Genomic DNA, 22,661 nt, shown 5'->3' with positions numbered 1-22,661 from the left:
TACTGTATTTTTGTCAGTACAGTCCGTTTCTCTCTCCTTGTCTTTCTCCCCTCACACACACACACACACACACACACACACACACACACACCACACCACACACACAAGTGTTATTCAACTGAAACATTTAAACCAAAAATAGAATCTTTGGGGCCATTTCAGAGTTTATTTCCATGACAACACAGAAAACGGATAACATACTGGTTATGGCAGATGTTTTATCTAAATATTATGGATCACATAATTTATGCAAATGGCATAAATATTGTGCCATGTTCTCACAGTGAATTAAATGTGTTACAGGAAGAAATGGCTGCCTGTATTGGCATTTAACAGATAGATGAATGGAACTTTGACTTAATTAAAAACAGGTTATAAATAATTGCAAAGACTTTCTATCTTAAATATCGGCATATTTCTACACAGTAAAGATTTAGGTTGAAGCTTTTGGTTGAAATTAGCATGCCTTAAAAAATACCCTGTATTGAAATTGTACGTGATTTTCTCTGTCAGAATTGCGTCATGCTCATTTAAAACAAACCATTATCTCTGAATAAAGAAGAATAGATGGAATAAGGGGTTGATTGAGACCAGGGGAGTAATGGCATATTAACATTGATTATGCCTTCTCTCTCAAAAGCAAAGGCAACTGCTCAAGCAGTTGCTTGAAAGGAGGTACAGCTTTGGGTCTCATTAAATCCTATTCAGCTATATGTCAATTCAAACTTCTTATCAACCAATATAAGTAATTATCAATAAATAATTCAGTCATGAGTCTGGCTCTGTATTTTCTAAACCTTTCTCAAATTATTCATAAATAATAATTAGAAAAAATTAAAGCATATTCTGTACTGATAAAAACCTGTGTTAAATTCGTAAAGAAAAGAAAATGTGGCAACACCTTTGAAAATGTGTTCTATGTACACCTTTGAACCGCACCGTTTAAAACAGGATATGTGTGGCGGAACAGAAAAGTATCAACCAGACACAAACCCTGATGCCTGTATTTCTTAAACAATGGGCGAGGGGCGGATGTTGTGCTTCTGTTTACCATCTACTGAGACACTGTATCGACTTGCCATATATTTGGTTAAAATAAGCATGGACTCGTTGTGAATAATTCATAGCTCTGCCACATGAGATGGCGCATAAGGTTGTGTGATGGATAAACATACAGTGATGAAAGAAAGAAAAAAAAAGTATGAAAGAAAGAAAAACAGAAATAAAGAAGAGAAAAGTTATGACACAACGCCATATGCTTCCACAGTTAACACCAGCATTAAAGCACAGTCTCTCTACTGCCTTGCGTTTTTGCAGTGGTGAAGGGTTGATCGAAGCTAATGAGTCGAAAGAGCCTGAAACCTTTCCTGCGCTTTCTCAGGGCCACGTAAGGATGATAGGGGTGAGGCGAGGCGAGGGTGGGCTAATGGAAGCTTAAACAAGGGTGCCACCACGACCACAAGTCTCTGAAGAGGAACAACTGCATCATTCGTATGCTGCAATGCTGATATTGGTGGATTATTATGGTGACCTGTTCAGCCTTGTATTTATGGCTACCTGCACACCTCTTTGGGTGTCAAAAATATAGGTGGCTGACTGGTGTAGGAAAAGATCGTCTGACAGAATGCAACTGTGTGTGTGTATGTGTGTGTGGTTATGTGTGAGTGTGAGTGTGTGTGTGTGTGTAAGTCTGTGTTAGTGTTTATCCTGTGTCTGTATGTTGTACTAACTTGTGTGTATATATGTCTGTCTTTGTAAGATTATGTGAATAAGTATAATACCTATGTCTGTATGTGTGTGCATGTGTTGATGTCATTTAAAATGCAGTGTAGCTTTCCATATACATTAGGTAGTCATTCTAGAGACGGGTATTGCATGAATATTGCGGGATCATCTCCACATAATGGGATGGAACAAAGCTTTTGCTGTACGGTCTACAAGTAGCACAAGGTCTCTGAGTCTGTCTGGACTTGGGGCCTGGACGCTCTCAGGCCGTCTCCTCCATGGTGGCGGCCATGCCATTGTTGGTCTCACTCCCTCGCTCCTCCACCTCGCCCTTCTCCTCCATTTCCGTCGCGGTCGTCGTCTCCTCTTCCTCGGTGGTGACGAGCGGGTCGCGGACCGAGGCAGGGTTCTGGGAGTGTGGCGGTCGGGGGTCGGGCGAGAGGAGCGAGAGCTGGGGGAACAGCTGGCTGTCCCTGAGGCGGGCGGCCAGCTCCTTAGCGCTGCACGAGGGCGTGCTGGTCTCGTAGATGTCGTGGAAGTTGTTGTAGTCCACCTCGTAGAAGCCCTTCTCGAGCGAGAGCACCGGCGTAAAGCGGTAGCCCCACAGCACCTCCGTGTCCAAGTAGGAGCTACGTGCCTGGCAAGTCATCCCTGAGGAGGAGGGGTCTCACACACACACACACACACACACACACACACACACACACACACACACACACACACACACACACACACACACGGGTAGAGACAGATGGTAAGGGGAGAGAAATGATTAATGCTGGGGGGTTTCTTTACCCGGCTACACGCCTACACCAACAGTTTTATGATATTGCAGCATCTACAAGAACCCCCTGTCCATCTCTAAGATTCTTAACAACGAGAATTCGTCAGCTCAGCATTTTGAAACATTCATGATCTGTCAGGCTGACTGATTCAAAACAAAGTCAATACTATAACTGGCTCAATTTTTTTAAAAAAAGATTAGAGATTAGATTTACAGCAACATGGAAAGGAAAGGAATGATGAGAGCAATTTGCTCCTCATAGAGATAGTGAAAATATCTATAATAGTCTCCTAGTAACAATTGTCCTCTCATTTAAAATGGAATCAATTAAACAGGGAGAACAGAAGCCATTGTGGACTGAGGCATTTGTAGGAGAGGAGCTAAACTAGCAGCCTCTCACAAGTGTGTGTACTGATTATAAGAGTATGAGCGTTTGTATTGATTATACCAGTATGGGTCTGTAGTAAAAATTATTTGTAAGAACATACTGTATACAAATGTGACTAACTTCATCAGTCTGTCTGCCTCATATTTGCACTAACTGACGATTGTGCCTGGTAAAGACACGCCTCGACCATTTGCAAATCAAGTCTTTTGTCATGTACGACGGCCCAGCTTTTGCCAATTAAGCATGCATATGTCCGGGGAGTTTCTGAACTTTTCCACTGGAGCAGACAAAGAACCTACTAACAGCATAAAAAGCAGTGGCTTACGGCAATCGTGAGGTGACTTGAACAAGGCAACTTATTTCACATTCTCCTCCGAGCCGGCTTGTAATAAACCTGGGAGCGTCTCTCTTTCTTAACACATCTCAGTTCAGTTTTGTTTCCACATCATTTGTAATTCTCACCACATGTCTATGTGTTGACTAAATCACATTGCAGGCCTGGAAAAGGAATATACTGGATGAAACGTTCCCTGGACAACATCTCAAGACCCTACATGAAATATTAAAAAAATCATGTGTTTTATACAATTAGGTGTACTCTTAACTGCCATTTTATGTATGTAAACACATGTATTGTTTTTTGGTTTGTTTGTTTGTTTGTGTTTAATCCAGCGAAGACCTTACATATTCATGGTAATGTCATGGCCGCATGGCAACGTTTACAAATTCTGAATGTCAATGTGCTCACGCTTCATTATGCTTTACACCCTGATATCATTGAGAGTCGGAGCACTCAAGGAATGAGAAAGCCTGACCTACTGTGGATATCACATCCAAGGTCACACGCAAACCCTCAACATTTACACAACAACAAATCGCGACAGTGTCCTGTTTTCAGTCCCAATTCTGAGAATTTTGAAAGCTGGCGAAATAAGCAGCATGGCTGAACATCGAGTTTGCTCTGCGTCTTTGAAACAAAAGCGACATCAGCACCCTCAGTGTTGTGCAGCGTAATGCCTCACTGAGCCCACTCTCACTCTAAAGCCACAAACCTCCCACAACCCAACTACGCACACACACACGCACGCGCATGCACACACACGTACGCATGCACACACACACACACATGCACACACACGCACTCACTCACGCACACACACACACACGCACGCACGCACACACAACCGAGTTTTGATTAAACAAAAGATAACTACATCACACACACACACTGCAGTTTGAGCAGACCCAGTGACGATAAAATATACTCTGCAGGGCTTCTGAATTGTGCAGTCAAGAACCTGCTCATGAAATTCCACAGCAGTAAAAATTTCAAAAGAGAGTGTTTTTTTTTCCGAGCTTGCAGGAAGACCACTGAGTTTGAAATTAAAATGCTGGAAACAGGTCTTCCCTCGCAGGCAGGCTCAGGTGCTTCTGATAGCAGCCGGCAGAAGTGAAGAACTGTGTGTAGGAGTGTGATGGGGCTATACGGGTCCCTACTTAACATTTTATTTTCCCTGTAAATTACAGCATGTCTATTCAGTGTGTGGGTGTGCGCATATGTATGTGTGTGTGTGTGTGTGTGTGTGTGTACTGTACGTGTGTGTCTCTGACTGAGTGTGCTCATAAGTATGTGTAGAGTGTGTGTGTGTGTGTGGGTGTGTGTCTGTGTGAGTGTGATTCTCATTGTGTGTCTCTATGTATGTGTGTGCACTGTACGTGTCTATGTGCAATACAGTAGTCTGTGTGTGTGTGTGTGTGTGTGTGTGTATGTAATTGCATGTATGGAGCCTACTTTACCCTGTAAGCTAGTTAAGCATCTGTACTGGGTGCCGGGTGCTTTTGTCCTTATAAACAGGAGGCAGCACTCGGGGGGCCGAGGTTCCTCTAGCTATTTGTGGAAAGTAGTGGTGACACCGATCCCCAGGAGCCTCTCTGCTGGGAGACATGCTCCCACCCAGACCACCACCACTTTCTCTCCAGGTGGAATGAGCCTCTCACGAGGGGGTGGATGAGAGGAGAAAGTGCCTGCCATTTTAATTTTAAATTTATATGCAAATCAGAGACGGAACAGGATGCTGACACAGAAAGGTGATTTGTCAACTTTTCAGATAAACTTAGCCAGAGAGCCGTTCCAAAGAGCGCTTTGTTCAAAGTACAAAACACAGCAGTCGCATTCAATGAGGTGTTAATCTGAGGGATGCTGGAATCTGTGACAGCTGACTCCTCTCAACCATGCTTGGAAACTTGATGAGACTTTAAAGGACTAGAATTAGCCAAAGCTGCATTTCTTCTGTGGGCTCTTATCAATACGGATTAGTTAATGGCATCAGTCCAGACATTTTATTGTTTATCCTAAGAAATCAAGACCAGATCCAAGATTATGCTGTATAAGAGACTGACTGTAATGTCTTTTCTCATAAAATCGTCCACAGGTCGAGTGTGAATGGGACTTTCAGTATTGACTAATGCCACATTTTATAAACAAGGCCCACCTTTAGTCTTTTTCCTGGATGTGCATTTGAATTCTGCATCTGACTCTCGGCTGCAATTAAATTAAATTAACAATCAGAATCTCTTTCATATAGTAGGCTTCTACTACTAATGACATTTCCCTTTGCACAATCAAATAACTGTAAACCTCTCGAGATCAAATTGTTAGTTAGCCTTTGCAGTGATTCAGTGCAGTGTGGAATTGTCATCTGCGTATTGCCTTGTATGGTATTACTCACACTGCAGGCTGGCTGTCAGACTTTCTACGGCCCCTCCATCAATCTGAATTTAATACCACTCTCTTCGTGGGCACATAAGCTGTTAGCACAGTGATTACATGGACTTGTAAAAGATGCTTTCCCTCAACATCCAGTAAGCATAATGGAGTGGCAAGCCTCTCTCATCCATTTTTAACCAACAGACAAAACTGTCAAATCAAAATGCACGAGAGCCAGGCGAGAAAAAAAAAGAAAAAAAATCAATGTCCGTAGGGTGTGTGACCTTATTACGGCTTGAGGTTATTAGCTTACCACCGAACATCGGTACTAAGTCATCACTGCTTCGCAGGAGCAGAATTTTCAAATTGACACCAGTTGTAGTTGCATCATTAATGGCTTAATCCTGGCAAATTGCTCACCAGCCTGGCGTATGAATCCCTTGACGTGACCAGTGGAGTCCTTGTTGGTAATTTACACAAGATGCATGGAATCAATGACATTAGCAGGAGTCGTGCATATTTCCCCCACCCATTGATTTCCAATAGTATGGCCAAACGCCACTTAACTAATTATGACTGGGTGCATCATTTGCATGTGTCTCCCTTTACTGCTAGATGAGACAAGAGTGAGTTTTAGATGGTGGCATGGTTTTAATGTTCTGTGACAGATGAATTGTTGAATACAGGTCTGGAAGGTAAATGCATTATGAGAAATACATTTTCTAGCCTCTGTGGTTCGCAAAAACGCTTCAGACAGTGATGATGGTTGATGACTTGTGAGAGGGGTATGCCACTGATGTGAAGCAAAGTCGTTGCATTGAGGATGAGCAATTAATTAGAAGAATCAATTTTAGACCAAGATTATAGTATAATCGGACTACTCATCCACTAACCGAAAGCTCAGTGGATGTGTCACGTGTTGTGATGAGGAGGAGCAATTCTACAATTTTGTGGAAAACTGGGTACTAATAACCCTCACCATGAGAGTGAGTATCATCGCATGCCAGTCACAAAAAAAAGTTTCTGAAAAAATGTATATGGAACAAAGCAGGAACAAGATTCCATTCAGCAGTACTTACCCATTTTCCTTTTCAGCTATTTCCACCTACAAAATAACCAAGCCCATGGTGTGGACCACTCTGACAAGCTACGGATGTTTTTTCGCCTCAACTCACTAGTCAATTTCAGTCTCTCTACAGTGGGAAGGGCTTTGTGACACCAGATAAGAGCATGGTGAAATTCAAGGGAAGACTTGCTTCAGTACACCGCCCCCCCTCCTCCTCCTCCTAAATCAACAAAATGTGGTGTCATGGCAGAAAGAGCTGGTCACTGGCCATGTCACAAACGTCCACCTCCACAACGGGGCGTAAGAGCACACGCCAGAAAGGTCTGGCTCATCATGACCTCACAGAGTCTAATCTGCCCTATTTCATGGATTTCGTCTGCAGTGTGGAGTTTTAACTGGACACAAAAGGGACATGGACTGGATGCCTGCAGCACTGTTTGTCCTAACAGAAAGGGACTCCGAAAACGCTGAGCACGTAAATGTTGTTGGGCAAATATGAAGTCAAAGTTGTCGCAAAGGATGACCTCACTCTCTGCGTTTGGCAGGACACTGAGGCTGTCATGCTGCTGTGTAATTGTCATTATGCCACTCAGAAAGGGCCAAGAAACATGAGTGCAAACCAAGGTTGCAGTGTCAGGATGCCATTCTGACTACCAAAAACACATGAAAGGCGTGAATCTGCCGGATCAGATGGTTGGGTATTATCAGTCCCAGCATTGCTCAAAGAAATGGTGGAGGAGGTTCTTCTTCTTCTCTTTGCTGGTAGTCAGATGCAAAGGTTGCTGGAGGAAAAAAAATTCCAGACTTGAGTACAAGAGAGGCTGGAGGAGCTGGTGCAGCAATGAGAGTGGCAGCCAGGAAAGCTCTTCAGCTAACAGAACCTGAGGGAGCCACACCTGAGCGTGACAGGGTGGATTAAAATCTCACCCTGCTATCAATGTTGCAGGAGTAACTGGGGGTGTGCTAGACACTTGAAGAATGTTATGAACCAATGTCCTGGCTCTCCACATTTTAAAACCTTTCCTCCCCTACCCCTGTCCCCAATCTCCACATTTTAAAACCTTCCTCCCCTTCCCCTGTCCCCCATCGCCCGCCCCCTTGTCTGCTTTTTGCCCGTGCGCCTGTCCGTGGCTTTGTTCGCTGGTTCCTCTGGTGTTGCTCTATTTCCAATGCCTTCGGCACTAGTATGGTGCCGTATTGCAGAGTTGCATTTGAGCTATGGTACCCACATGTGGAGAATAGCCGCGCTGAACAGCAAGGATCGCCTGTTTTCTAGACTGTGGGGGGAGGCTCATGTTAGATTGTGTGGCTGGGTGCAAACCAGACTGAATTAGAAATGTACCCCCAAGTTACATGAGCATGTAAGAAACTGTGTAGAATGCAGTGTGTGTGCTGGAAGTGGCACTGATGCTCGTGTCAATGCTACAGTACTGTCTGTGGCGGCAGGCAATGAAACAAGACTGTACACACAGAGAGATGTGGTAAGGACATCCATCAACATCTTCACTTACAACAGATGATAAGTGATTCTGACTTTTTACTAGTCTCACTTTTTACACCACAAATGATGTTGTAGCTTCACTTTTCTTACTGTGCCACAAATGTATTTCTTATATATTTAAGTTCTCAATCACTGGTAATAGACAATTGGACATTAGCGCAGGCAATAAAGACAAATGGTCAAGCGCTCATTTTGTTCAAGCTTCTATCTGCTCCACAGGCTGAAAAGATTGGTGTTCTTGCTTTTGGTGATAATGGGTGAATACAGAAGGAAACGATGAAAAGCTCTGCTGTTTGTTTGGTAATGTTTTTGTGGCAAACACACCACCCCGAAGACATCACAACAGCCTGAAGACACATGTCCCAGTGTTGTGTAATCCCAACTTCCAGGCCCACTAGAGTGCTGGCCGAGCTCCCAGCTCAATCAAAAACTTTTTTTGTGCTGCAGATTGAGACCCAGAACCAGAACCAGACTGGGCTCCATTCTGGAGTCACCTGCTACTGTGTCTCAGAGGCATCTTCCCAGACCAAAGAAATGACAATCATGACAACATAAGCAGCCATCAGGCAAAAAACAAACAAACAAAAAACAAAACAAAAAACAACAACAAAAAACAAACAAATGAATGCAAGAATGGTCTGGCACATGCAAAATAGTGCCAGATCAAATGGCTTGACTGTGATTAGCACGTTCAAAAACAGGATGAAAGCAATCATCCCCTGCTGAATAATATTATGGCGTCCGTTTATTTTTACATTTTTGGCCCAGCATTCATATTCTCTTCAAGTCTACCACGGCTGCAGAATACAGTAATAAGCCAGCCTGTATAATGCCTCATGTTTAGATTAGAGCTGCATAAAGCAGTCCTTGGACAAAAGCCTAACAAACTATTTGAATTGCACATATTTACTTGAATGATCCAGCATACCAAAGGAAGCGTATCAGGTAGAGAATGCATAAGCAATTACTAAAGAGATGTAAGGGCACTAAACGTGGGATTATTTCCTGCTCACATCAAGATGTAGGCAGGTTTCCTATTCAATATTCTGCAAGCAGCTAAATATTAATGCAGTGGAAATAGCTTCCTAGCTCATGAACACAATTCAGCTCACTATTCAAAGTCTTCGTAGCTCCCAAACACTACAAGAGGTTAAGTCTGTTTGAGTTGTGATTCACTCGGATCTTTCACCCATATCTTTAAATTAACCCATGAGTCGCGAGTCTCTAGTATAATTAACTCGGATCAGTTGAGTACTACTACAATTCAATCTAAAACGATAAACAGCGCCACACACAAACCTCTTACAACATTAGCTAGCCTATAGTCCTAGCCCTAGCCATCGTAGCTGCCAAAAATGTAACAATTTTGTAGGCAACCACAACTCCACAAATCAACTCAAGCGACTGAGTGAGCAGGCAGTCCGAGATAACTGGTTAACTTCCTGCAGAGCCGGAAACATTGCAGACTCGCAGACCATGGGACTTGGAGCTGCTGAGTAGCAATCCGGGTTAGTCGGATCAGCCGGCCGGTTAGGCTACGTTGAGTACAAGTCAGTCGAATCAGCCAGCTACGTTGTCATGATGGATCTGTAGACGAGCTAGTAGGCTAGCTCCTTCTCAAGGTGAAAAGCAATTCCACAACAAAAGCCATTCTTTCACTTCTGAAATAACATTCAATGTTCTGTATGTAGCCTAGACATAATTAGATTTGGTGTATAGATATTAAAGCATATTAAAAGGCAATTAGGTCGTGCAGACAGTCCGAACTGCACACTCATGGAGCTGCTTGAGTAGGCTATCTACCCCGGTCATGTTGGATCAGTCGGGCGGCCGGTTACGCATTATGTTGTTAGGTGAGAAAATCCACAACAAAAAGCCATGCTTGAAATAATTAGTCAGCCTACATTAAAATGAATCAGCCGTCGGATCAGCCGTTACGCTTGTCGTGGATCTGTAGACAAGCGAGTAACTCCTTGTCAAGGTGAAAAGCAAATCCACAACAAAAGCCATTCTAAAACCCTGGCCAGCCCTGTCAATCAGTGGGATTGCTTCACTCAGATTTAGTGCTGAAATAGACCCCCCCCCACCCTCCCACCCCGAGGCTCTGAGAACGGCTGAAACTCTCCTTGTTAGATACTTCTTGGATCACATACTGTAGCGAGGGGAGAGAGAAGTCTTCTCACCTGGTCTCATACCCAGGTCCAGACAAGACCTGCACCCTGACCACAACACCAAAGAGCACATACTCAACCGGACTGACAGCACTTAATCACACATACTGCCTGAAGTTGTGAACCTACATTCGGTGACCCTACACTTTTTCACTTTTGATTTGACATTATTTTGCAGTGTTTTTACAGAAATTCAATGCAGCGGCAGCTCCTTAGAGGAGGCAAGGGAGGCAATGCCTCCTCGAAATTTAGAGAGAAAAAATTTTATATGTAATGGCATTAAAATGCAATTCAGTATTTGATTCTCTATGTATTTATTCAAAGAATTTTTTTTAATTTTGTTATCGTTTTGCTGCCCTAGACATTAAAACATAACCAATCAGAATGAATTTTGTTTGTGTAGCCTGCTGCTAAAGCTAGTTCACACATAGCTCTGGTGCATGAGAGCTAAACGATGAAGGGGGAAATACTTCAATATCTACTTATTATATATTATTATATTATATATAATAAGTTAGGAAGTTGAGATTTGAACACCACCTACAAAGAAAGAAAACAATTTCTAAAAAAAAAAAATCTAAAAAAGAACGGAAGACCAACTCGAAAACTGAACTTAACCAATACGACAGCTGGATGCAGGATCGTGCAGTTTCAATGAGAATTCCTACTCACCAATAGTAGTAGGCTAGCAGGCCCAGTTGCACTGAGAAAACGTTATTTTTGTCAAGTAATAATCGTTGAAATTTTTCAAACGGATTTGATGACCTGAAGAATTTGTCATGAGCAAGCGAAAGACATGGCAAGGTAATTTGTAAATTGCTATAGCCTAAATAACAGGCCTACAGCAATACGGGCAAAAACAAAACCGGAATTAAAAACTGTTTACCCTGCATACTGGCTTGCTGTTGAAGGGGTTTGTGGGTTTTATAATCCTCTCCCTAACTTTACCTCTCGTCTGTGAAATTGATCTGCAACCACTACTTGGAAACTTAAATGGTGTGCCAGTGAGTGTAAGCTTACCTGTGGCCTCCACCATACCCTCCAGAATGACCACAATTTCAAACTCCTCTTTCTCGATTTGTGCCCTCGACATCTCCCAAAAGGGGCTCTTCTCGTTGATCTCATGGGAGATGATGAGTGGCGACACCAGAAAGAGACGGTCATCGCCCGTGTCAAAGCCGATGTTGATATCGGTCTGGTTGAGGGGTATGAACTCGCCCTCCTTGGTCTGCTGCGAGCGGATGAGCTTGGCGCGGATCGACGCCTCCACGATATGCGAGTTGCGGAGATCGCCCACACGAAACATCAGACACAGCTTGTTGTCGCGCACGGAGATGACGGCCTTGTGCGAGAACATGAGCGTCTCTGCGCGGTTCTTGGGCTGTGAGATCTTGACAAACATGCAGCCCACCATCATAGCATTGACGATGGAGCCCAGGATGGCCTGGACGCAGAGCAGGACAATGCCCTCAGGGCACTTCTCGGTGATGACGCGGAAGCCATAGCCGATAGTCGTCTCTGTCTCGATGGAGAAGAGGAACGCCGAGACAAAGCTGTTGAGGTTCTCAACGCAGGGGGTCCAGCCCTCCTCGTCAGAATGCCACAGGTCGCCGCGCACAAGCGCGATCAGCCACCACAGGAAGCCAAAGAACAGCCAATTGACCACGTAGACCAGTGTGAAGATGAAGAAACTCAGGCGCCAGCGCAGGTCCACCAGTGTGGTGAACAGATCGCTCAGGTAGCGGTAGGTCTCCTTCACGTTGCCGTGGTGCACGTTGCACTTGCCATCCTTCTGCACGTAGCGCTGCCGCACTCTCTTGGCCGGGTCGGTGATCAAGTGTGTGCGGTCGGTGGGGATCTGTGCCTCCCGCAGGTGCTTGGGAAGCTTCTTCACCTGCAGATAAAGCAGGAGGTGGGGAATTAAAAAAATGGAACACGACTTAAAGGAGACTGAAAGAGCTGCCAAATGTCTTACAGCAGCATGTTATTTTTTGCAAGATATACCTTGCAGTTACACATAGAGATCTCCAATCTGAAAGACATTGACTCTAATGTGCAATCATTCCATTGCATGTCAGCAGCATGTTATTTTTTGCGAGATATACCTTGCAGTTACACATAGAGATCTCCAATCTGAAAGACATTGACTCTAATGTGCAATCATTCCATTGCATGTCAGCAGCATGTTATTTTTTGCGAGATATACCTTGCAGTTACACATAGAGATCTCCAATCTGAAAGACATTGACTCTAATGTGCAATCATTACATTGCATGTCACCTGTGACAGTAGATTTCCTTAGCATGTTTTAATAACTTTTTGCAATCTGCCTCCCTTCCTGACTCTTTCCAATTGCACCCTTCATTGACCACCCGTATGCTATATCCCATTAGCTATGCAGTGGGCCTCCTGCAACACTGCTAGCGCAAGGGGAATTTAAAGTTTCCTTAGATCTGCCACAATAACTCAGAGAGGGCTTGATGGCTAGTAGAGCAGTGGGGCTAACACTGTCGCAGTGCCTTTCGTTTCCCCTGTACGTGTGTGTGTGTGTGTGTGTGTGTGTATGTGTATGTGTGCGTGCGTGTGGCAGAGGTGATGCAAGGACGTTGGGGGCTCCTATTCCACAGGCTGGCTTGAGTCCAGTCAAGAGATGTGACTCCACATCTGCTGGTAAGCTCCTCCTAACTCACCCCCACCCCCCCCATTCCCACCCATTCATGCCCGTGTGTGTGACACACAGGCAGGCTCAGACAGGATGGCTCTGGACCCGTCCCCGATCGCCATGCCCTCCACACAGCCCAAGGACACCCTGACATTTGGTGCCCGTGCTGAAGACAGCGTGCTAAACTGCTAATTGAAACACTGTATTGTGTTGCGAGGAGCGCCCCTGCCTGAGTGCAGGTAGCCTCTTAAAAAGTGTGAATCGTACACCTGTATCCTCCAATCCCCTTGGGCCGGGCATACACCTGAGACCTATTTGTTCACTGGGGCTACAGCTCAGTAAATAACAGAGATCCACATGAATCTATGGCTCCATAAAAGCTCAAACACAGTCTGCATTTTTCCTTCCAGTACTAATGCTGTTAGCCTTCTTGTACAGAAACCTCTGAAAGTGAGAAAGCAATCAATTGTCTACAATGATACATAAATCAAGTGGCAATGCACATAGACAGATTTCTGACAAAGGATAGTTATTAGAGGGTGTTTCCTAGAATACTGCATGATAAAACACTAAAGAACTATGTGGCTAACATCATTTCTTATTATACAACGTATTATTATACAACTCAAATATTTTTCTGAAGACCTATTGGAATATGAAGGTCAGAGGTCCAACACCAAAGAGGTGCATTCTGATGTCGTGCATTCTGGTCTGAGTGGCTTGGACTAAAAGTGTTTTAGGGTCTCAATAACACTGACATAATATGTTGCCTTGTGTTTTGTACATACACTATATTCCAATATGTTGATCAGTTTATTGATTGCAGAATTGATCGCTAGGTTCTGAAGTACTAATGAGTATTTTGACTGTGATGAATTGGTGTACTAAAAGACAGTGGTAAATGTGAAAAGTAAAATCAATTGATTGACCTGTGGTTCACTTATTGACATTAAGGCTTTGTTTGCAGTTTAATTACATACACCTCTCTCTAGATGAACATATGTCCAGAGATACTCGGTTATAGAAAACTCACAAAGAGTTCACGACCCTCACAACCCCTTTTAGTGTCTGAAAAGAACCAACATCATTTGATTGAAATAGAATGTCCTTTTGGGAGAAAGAGGCTGACTTGATAATTAAAACTCTTGACTTCATAATTACATTATCTGGATAGATGTGTGGTCCTCCCTTCTGCTAAATCTGCTAAACAGGTTGTGTTTCTCCCTTGATATATCTACCTGAGCAGTATTTACAGAAAGTGGGAGGTGTATTGATTGCACAATGCAGTCCCCACTGTGAACACAATTACTCTGGTTTCTTGTGTGGTTAGTAAGGAAGAGCTCTGTAATTGTGTTGGTGATGTTTGTATCGAAGGGGGGATTGCCTGATAAAAGGAAGCTGGGGTTCAGTTCTGACCTCGTTGGGTGTCACTCCTATCTCCATGTCGTGGTCCATGTGGACTCGAGAATCCCCTGCCATCCTCAGCTGCGGCAGTGTGCCTGTGTGGCATGAGAGAGAGAGAGAGAGAGAGAGACAGAAATAGAAATCAACGAATCATCAGTGAGAAGTTTGACACCACTTAGATTAGGATAGAATCGAGCACACGTTCCTCATTCCAAGGATTCAATACTGACAGTTCACGCTCAATCCATTATCTCCAATCACACAGTGATGAAATACAAACGTTTTCAAAATATCAGCTCGGTCGATAGTTCATTAACTGTTTATATCCATCTCAATTGGAAATGCATATTTATCATGTGAAATGGGCCTGAAAATTCAAATCGACCCAGGGAGATGCATAAATTGGCAAACAGGGAGTGGGAGGAGACAGTCAATGACAGACAATGATTAGCAAATTTGGTACAACACTAATATCATGCCCTGGCAAGATACAACATGCTCCATACACCTTTTACACTTCCACGTTGAGAACATCAGCATACTAATCTGTTGGTTTTTGAGCAGACTTGCCAATTGGGACGCGTCTGTCCAACTGCGCAGGAACTGTTTGTTAACACCGCGTACTTCTAAAAACAAGCAGCCTCAGCTGTGCCTGGCCACTGCATGCCTGTCCCAGAGGAGACGGCGGCACATCAGTGCCAACCTAGCATAAGCTCCACGTTTACCGACACGCTCGACAGCAGGGCGCTCTGACAGGAGAGGAGATGAGGAGGAACAGTGATGGCGTTTTATCTGTGAATTGTCGGCGGATATGTTCACCTTCTGAATGTTTATTTTTTTCCCTCTCTTCCTTCTTCTTCTCAAAATACACTGAAGATTGAAGCCTTTTTATATCATTTTATTTATTTTACTTTTTTCTGGAGCGTTTTGATGAAAAACAAAACAAAAAAAACATGTCACTCCACATTGTATCTCAGATGTTGCATTTCATACTGACTGGGGCATTTTCAGTCTACCTCTCCTTGGTAGCAAATGGACTGTTTGTTCCAGTCTAATTTGATTACTCTTAGGTTTAACTTTATGATGCTGTGACAGGATATATTATTCAGAAATTCAATTTTCAATTCGTTTTTCCCCTACTGTGCACCTGCGTTCTCAAAGAAACCTGACAAAATGTTATTCATGGACATGAATACAAAAGGCTCCAGCCATGCAAACGTTGTTTGTTTGGCCATTTCCTATCTGTCATTTTCGATGGTTGGCCACTAATATGGATGCTGGATATGTATGCTGATAGGCCCTTTGTTTACAACAATCATTAAGAGACCATAGACACTATACTAATGCTGCTTATCAAGAAATCTACTTTTGTTGTCATGCAGCAAGGCTCCAAATTGAGACATTGATCTGGCCGGAAATCAAATCAATGGTAACGGTATGGAAACACATCTAACCCCGCACAAATTAAACTGATTGCCGGACGTGGTGATGGCAACAACACGCACCCCCCCCACACACACACACACACATAAACACACCTTCCCCCTTTTAACATCTCATCCATTTGTAACACCCGCAGTCAGAATACACAGACGGCAAGCAGGGCCACAGGAAATGCAAAGAGGGCCCGCGATGCCGAGGAGACATATCGCGCACAGCGTCCACCCAGGAATAGTGTGTTGACATTGATGGGTCTCCTGCAAAGGGCAAGGCGACGACGTGACAAGCATCCGCTTCCGAAGGCACACACAGCAGAGCGCTGGGCCAATAAAATCTGGAAAAACCATAGGCCTTTGAATACATTAGGAGCCGCGCGCCACTCTCCGCTCTTGAAGCGAGCGCTCGGGGCGCGGAGGGTCTCATGTATAAATCATGCTGATGACGCGCGGGTGACCCCGCAACCCTTTAACGTCTCCGATAGCTGCACTTAGAGAGAGCCGACAGCTCTGTGCAAGTGGGGAAAGCTGGAGTGGGGGAGGGTGGGTTGGCGGACTCTTTGTGCGGCGTTAACTCCAGTGCCAACCGCTTATCTCGTCGTCCTGAGAGGGAAGCATGTGTTTTTATCGGGCAGCTTTTAGGCTGACAGGGTGTTTGTGGTTGAGTCGGGTTTCAGGACAAGTGGGGGTGGGGGTTGACTGGGGGCGGCAGGCGGCAGGGCTCGATCCTGGCCCATTGGGAGTGCTGTGGGCATGAACCAGCCAGGCGAGCACAAACAGGGCTTCACATATCCAAAAGCAAGCCTGGAGAGCAAAACCCAGGGTGACGAGAGAGAGAGAGGGCGAGAGAGAGGAAATGGCTGTTTGCCTGTAGCTACCGTTAAAAGGCGATCTCTCAGGTGACCCTGATTATGTGTTTGTAATGGGGTCTTTGATGGCATGTGTGTGTGTGTGTGTGTGTGTGTGTGTGTTTAGGGCTAGATGTGCTCGCACATATTTCGTCGACGTCAGCATTCTCTGTGTTTGTGAAAGGTGAGAACTTGCCGCGGGCCATGCCAAGTGTGTTCGTGTATCAATACTAATTAGCGTTTCAATAACACTGTCGGGGATGGCTTAAACTGCCTTGAGAGGGCCACAGTCCAACAGCTCTCGCAGATTACTACCTAAATCATTATGCTATGACAAAGAACTCCTTACATTAAGACAGCAGGGATCATTTGCCAGCTGACCTTTCACTTTTTAATCAGTCACAGGGAATAATAAAGCATCACAGTGAAGGCCAGGTCGGGACACATTGTTCCGCGGTCCCATACACCATACATGCATGCCTCTGATCTCCTTCTCCATCTTGAACTCTCTGTCTGGATCACTGGAAGCAATTCATAAATCCCGTGAACAGCCAACACAGCAGTTATTCGTAGTTTACCATTAAGATGTAATGTTTGCAGCTAGTCATTCATCCTTTAGCACAGACCTTGCAGGAGGAGTGTGGAGAAAAAGCAATTTTGAGGAGTCATCGAAATAAAATGCACAAGTCAGAGTTTGACGGAAGAGGGTACGTCGCAGGTAGAGGGAGGATATTACACACACACACACACACACACACACACACTCCCTTTGGCCATTAAGAGGCATCAGTATTTGGAATTTGCCACCAGTTTTTCCTCTCGTCATACTGGGAGGAGAGATGGATGTGTACGGGAGACAGCTCGGTCCCTCCCGTCGCTCTGTTGTGACACTTGGAGGTCGGCCGGGCCAAGCCGCTTACTGGATCCCTGGGGCCAATGGTAACCATCTTGGCTAGGAGCCCAGAGAACTCTTTTCTTGTTTGTGTGTGTGTCAGAGGTGTGTGTGTGTGTGTGTTGTGTGTATTCCTATGTACATGTGTGGATTGCATGTGTGTGCAAGCGTGCGCACGTGTGTGATCCCAAGACTCCCCATCACCTTCCATGGATCCCGTTCTCCCTGTTGGCTCCGCCTGGTGCCAGATGTCCCTGTCCAAACCGAGGACATTTAGCCTAATGAAATGACAATGTCCTCCCACTCCTCTCACTCCCACCCACACTCCCACCTCACAACCCCCCAGTCAACCTCCACCTAAAAAAATACAGCCTGCTCCGAGCCAAGAATAGCCTCCGCAAGTTGAGACTGCACTCCTCCACCCATCCCACCCCAGCCACCACTCCAATCTTCCTAGCTCGCACCCCGGCGCCAAGAGGCTGGGCTTTGAAAGCTATGCCCCTTCTGTGATGAGTGAGAATGGATGGGAGAGCCATGGTAAACCAGCTGCCAACCACCCCACAAGGCATCCTCCTCCAGTATGACCTGTGTGTGTGTGTGTGTGTGTGTGTTTCACGGTCTTCGTGAATGAGTGCATGTGAGTGTGTAATGTGCACAGTATCTGTGTATTTGTGTGAGTGGTGTTCAGGAATGAGTGGTTGATAGCTATTTGTGTATGTGCAAAATGATCTATGCAAGTGTGTATCTAAGAATGTGTGTGTGTTTGTGTGTGAGTCGTTGCTGGATATTTGTGTGCGTGTGTCTGTGGGCGTCGGTGTCTGTGAGACTGTGCTGAGAGTCTGTTTGTGTGTGTGTGTATGTCTGAGAATGTGCGTGTGTTTGTGTGTGAGTGTTTGCTGGGTATTTGTATGTATGTGCGTATATGTTTGTGCAGTGTGTATGTTTGTGTATGTGTATGCGTGTATGTGTGTGTGTGTCTGCATGAGTGGTTTTAAAGTAAAACCAAGTGCTGCAACACTCCTTCCCCGCTCTATCGGAGTGCTCGGCAGCTCGTTATCACTGACTCCCTGGCGTGGCTGAGGGGAGAGGGGTTGTGCTTGGAGACGTGTCAGACTCACAGGAGGGATGGACGGCAGGGGTGACACAGTCCCGACAGGGAACCGTAACACAGAAGGACAAATGGCTGCTTGTGACTTAATACGCAATCAAATATCCATAGCTATCTGAAATCCATTGTGCCTATCTGCAAGCTTGACCTATCCGTTAAAAGCGTAGGGGTATTGATTAGAAAGGTGTGGAATTTAAGCACAGCAATCCAGGCCCCAATGTCAGATGAAAAGGAAAATATGTTTTAAACACTTGCAATTTCAACAGAGTGGAACAGTGTAAGACAACAGCGGGGTGTGTTACTGTGTTGTGGTTTTCCACAGATTTCCCCTATTTGTTGATTATTACGGACACAAATTGTGTACGATGCATTCGAGCAATACACCATTGACCAATGACACCTTAAACATCCTCGTCATCATCCCTTTCCTGCTATTCTCAGAATTTCTGTGGATCTGGCACAATGCATGACATCTATTGATCCATCAAGCGGCTTGCTGTTGTGACCTTTCGGTGTGGCCAGGCTGAGGTTGTGCGTGACCCACTGCACCCTGCTCTCTGCACCCTCCACCACCATGTGTCACAATAAGGCACAGAAAAGGTCTGAAGGAATGGGCACCCAGCTCCTACATCTACTCGGCAGCCATTCCTACCCACCGCACTGCCCGGAGCCACGGCAAAAGGATAATGGCTCAGCCATGCCGATAATGACCAATTAGCCCGGCCAACAAGTTCCTCTGTCCCTACTCCTCAGAGCCGCCGTGTCAGCAGGCAGACGAGTGCCTGACACAACATGAGCCAGGGGGGCCGAGGGGGGAGGTGTTGGAGGGCTAGCGGATTCAGAAGGGTGGATGTATGTGTGCGTGTGTACTCGTGTGCGTATTTGTCTGTGTGTGAGCAACAGAGAAGGATGCATGCTGTGCGTGCGTGTGTGTGTGGGTGTGTGTATGGTGCTAGTTGTGGTATAGGAGAATCCTCTGGTGTTTTACGACACACACTTTTTTTACAGGACACAGCGGTGGTGGCGTCCGCTTTTTTTATCTTCCATGCATTACGTTTATGTATGACAGAGAGCAGTATGAAATATTCCTCCTCTCAGTCTCTCTCTCTCTCTCTCTCTCTCTCAGTCTCTCACTCTCTCTCTCTCCCACTGTCCCTTTCTCCCTCCCTTCTCCCCTCCCGGCTAACAGTGCTAGAAGATAAACCCAGCACTCCTCTGTTGCACTCGCCCCTAAATCACATGCATAAATGTGCAGGTTGTCACTTTTAAATTGCGCGAACACAGTCCACGACGATACTTTTTATGCACAAAAAGAGATTGGACTGTTTACAACGGGAGCTGAAATAATTGAGTTTCCTATTTGCTCTGCTGGTGGGTTTTATGTTGTCTTACTCCAGGCCACTAAACTGATGTTCCACAGAGGGCCTCAGCAAAGACCACCCCACGTTAAGGAAATGGACCATGCACACACAGCATTGTTTTAGCCCTTCTCTCTCTCTCTCTCTTTCTCCCTCCATCCCCTCTCTTTCCCTTTCTTTCTTTCTAAACCCCAGAGGCGAAATGAAATATCCACAAAGGAGAGCACTGCATCAAAGATCAGTCAGAGTTCGCAATGGAAGATCTCTCTCTCTCACTCACTAGGAACTGTTTTACACTTTCTTTGGCCTTTGAAACAAATGCTTTTGCTGCAATAGAAGCCAGGGCTGCATTTTAAGTATGTTTTATACACACCCTTGAGATGCTTTCACAGCTAAATAAATGCTTGCAATTAATAATTCAAACACTAATATAATTTGAACTGCTTTTTAAATCCAGTCCGCAAAAAAAAAAGAAACTAGCCTATACGCCTGCAAGGGGAACCGGATGAGGTAGATGAAGAAAATGACTGGCTCTGCAACCGATAGCAGCGACACCCCAATGTATTAAAAGGTCAGAGGTCATCACACCGAAGGGCAATTTCATCCTGTTCAAGACTGGTGAGTCTCTGCTGTGCTTTAGCCGTTCAGTCTCTCCGTTATGTTTACAGTACACGTCATGGGCTGAACTCACATCAAGGCCCTTAAAAAATCACATGCGAAAAAGCTAAGTGCGCTGGTGCCTTGGGAAATTTTTTAGATTGCACATAAATAAAATAAAAAGAAATAAACACACAATCGGTACATTGTCATTTTTTCCACATTCTCTTGTTGGTTTGTCACACATCTTTTCCACCAACTCGGCAGAACCCCAGCAAAGTCCTGTCAATCTGTACCTCAGGATGTCTCCTGGGTAACGCATGAAAATGCATAAAAAGCTGCATGAAACACCACGTGGCACTTATATACATCGCGCATACAGTACGTGCGTCACTGTTGCTGCTTGTGCACTGTTCCCATGGTGGGTCCTGCCTGAGCTGAAGCTGCATAGTCTGGTTCGCCGTTACGCAACTTTCAGTCAGAATGTCTGAATGTGAGGCGGCGTGCGTGGCTGTGCCACAGCAGCGAGTGACTGAGCGCAGGGCTTCAGAGCCTCTGCCCTTGGGCAGAGCAGCTTCATTTCCAACCGTGCCTAGTAGGTGGGTGAGTGTGAGGGTGGGGGGAACTCTGGTGAAGGGGGGTCGATGTAAACCGTTCAGTTGCACTTTTTCTCGCCCTCCTTTTCTGCTACTTAAGGAAGGATGCTATAAGCAAGACCGCACAACTAGTCCAATGTGCTTATCTCTCTCTCTCTCTCTCTCTCTCTTGCCCTCTCACACTTTTTTCTCTCTGTCTGTCTTTAGCGTACATAAAAGCATGAAAAACAAGACACTTACACTAAACATTTTCTTTCTCCCAATACACACACATATACGCATGCACATCCACCCACTGGGCTGTGTGTTTCTATGCTAATTAAATCCAAGCTGGCAATAACACGCTCGTAAAAAAAACTCCTGTAATGCACGGGGAGACCTAAAGCATCACTGACATTCGCTTTAAGCACACACACACAAACACACACACACACATGCACAAGACAAGCAGCTACAAGACACATAGGATATCTCCGTTTCAGCAGGTCACCCATGACTGCTGTGTCTGTACATAAACAAGATTGAGCGCCCGTCACCTCAATGACATTTGCTAATTAGACACAGATGCTCGCAATCTCGGATGGGACAGAGATCTCTCTACCGTATCCCAGCAGCAATCAGATGCTCGCGTATTCCAGCGCACTTCTCCTCCAGCACCGCACACTCTCTGCATTTTACAAGCCATGCACAATAAAAAATGCCTGATCTGAAGAGTGTAAGGACACGAGTGAAGGGGGGGGGGGAGGATGCTACAGTGTAATGAATGGTGATCAGAAAAGAGATGGCAGACAATAAGGATGCTGCAGCATGGGACATGAGAAGAGGGGTATAGCTCCCCTCGCAATGTAGCATCTCTCCACCTCTCTCTCGCTCTCTTTCTCTCGCTCACTCATTCGCACTCTCTCCCGTCTCCCGTTCCTTGCTCTCCACCGCATGCTCGTCCTTACCTTCAGTTGGCCACAGAAGTAGCTGGCAGGCACTCGTCGAGGCATCTCAAGAGCTACGGCGTGTGCACGTGTGTGTCCCTGTGTGTACTCCAGCACGGTCTCTCCGGCTTTGTTCAGGATCCGTCCTGCCTCCCCGCTCTACCTCCTCGCTTCTGCATGCGTGCGTGTGTGTGTGTGTGTGTGTGAGTGAGTGGGTGGGTGAGAGAGGGAGGGAGAGAGAGAGAGCAGGAGAGAGGGAGTGTGTGTGTGTGTGGTGTGTGTGTGTGTGTGTGTGTATGCAGAAGGCTAAGAGCTTCCTCCCCCAACCATCCCCTCTTACACTTCTCCCTCTCTTCCAGAGGTCTTGTCTCTGAGGATTTGTCCTTTGTGTGTGTGTGTGCTTGTGTATGTGTGTGTGTGTGTGCTTGTGTATGTGTGTGTGTGTGTGCTTGTGTATGTGTGTATGTGTGAAATAGAGAGGAAGAGAGAGAG

At 45.4% G+C, this 22,661-nt stretch overlaps 1 protein-coding gene across 1 annotated transcript; it reads right to left on the bottom strand.

Annotated features, from left to right (window-relative positions):
- Positions 1 to 158: 158 nt before the first annotated feature.
- kcnj5 (potassium inwardly rectifying channel subfamily J member 5) lies at positions 159 to 22,453 on the bottom strand. The gene is made up of 4 exons (XM_048264977.1): positions 22,191 to 22,453; positions 14,421 to 14,503; positions 11,363 to 12,236; positions 159 to 2,376 (listed from the first exon to the last, which is right to left on the bottom strand). The coding sequence occupies exons 2-4, from the start codon at positions 14,481 to 14,483 to the stop codon at positions 1,988 to 1,990; spliced, it is 1,326 nt and encodes a 441-aa protein (XP_048120934.1). The 5' UTR covers positions 14,484 to 14,503; positions 22,191 to 22,453; the 3' UTR covers positions 159 to 1,987.
- Between the last annotated feature and the right edge of the window lie 208 nt (positions 22,454 to 22,661).

This window comes from Alosa alosa, chromosome 15 (genome assembly GCF_017589495.1).
Source record: "Alosa alosa isolate M-15738 ecotype Scorff River chromosome 15, AALO_Geno_1.1, whole genome shotgun sequence".
Lineage (NCBI taxonomy): Eukaryota > Metazoa > Chordata > Actinopteri > Clupeiformes > Clupeidae > Alosa > Alosa alosa.
The sequence above is the reverse complement of the archived record's forward strand: the minus strand, read 5'-3'. Positions and strand labels throughout refer to the sequence as shown.

Excerpts from the sequence above, each read along its gene's own strand:
- kcnj5 (XM_048264977.1), bottom strand. The coding sequence starts at position 14,483 with ATGGCAGGGGATTCTCGAGTCCACATGGACCACGACATGGAGATAGGA. Across the intron at positions 12,237-14,420 it reads TAGGAGTGACACCCAACGAG|GTGAAGAAGCTTCCCAAGCA; the intron begins GTCAGAACTGAA and ends CTTTATCTGCAG. Across the intron at positions 2,377-11,362 it reads GGGTATGGTGGAGGCCACAG|GGATGACTTGCCAGGCACGT; the intron begins GTAAGCTTACAC and ends CCTCCTCCTCAG.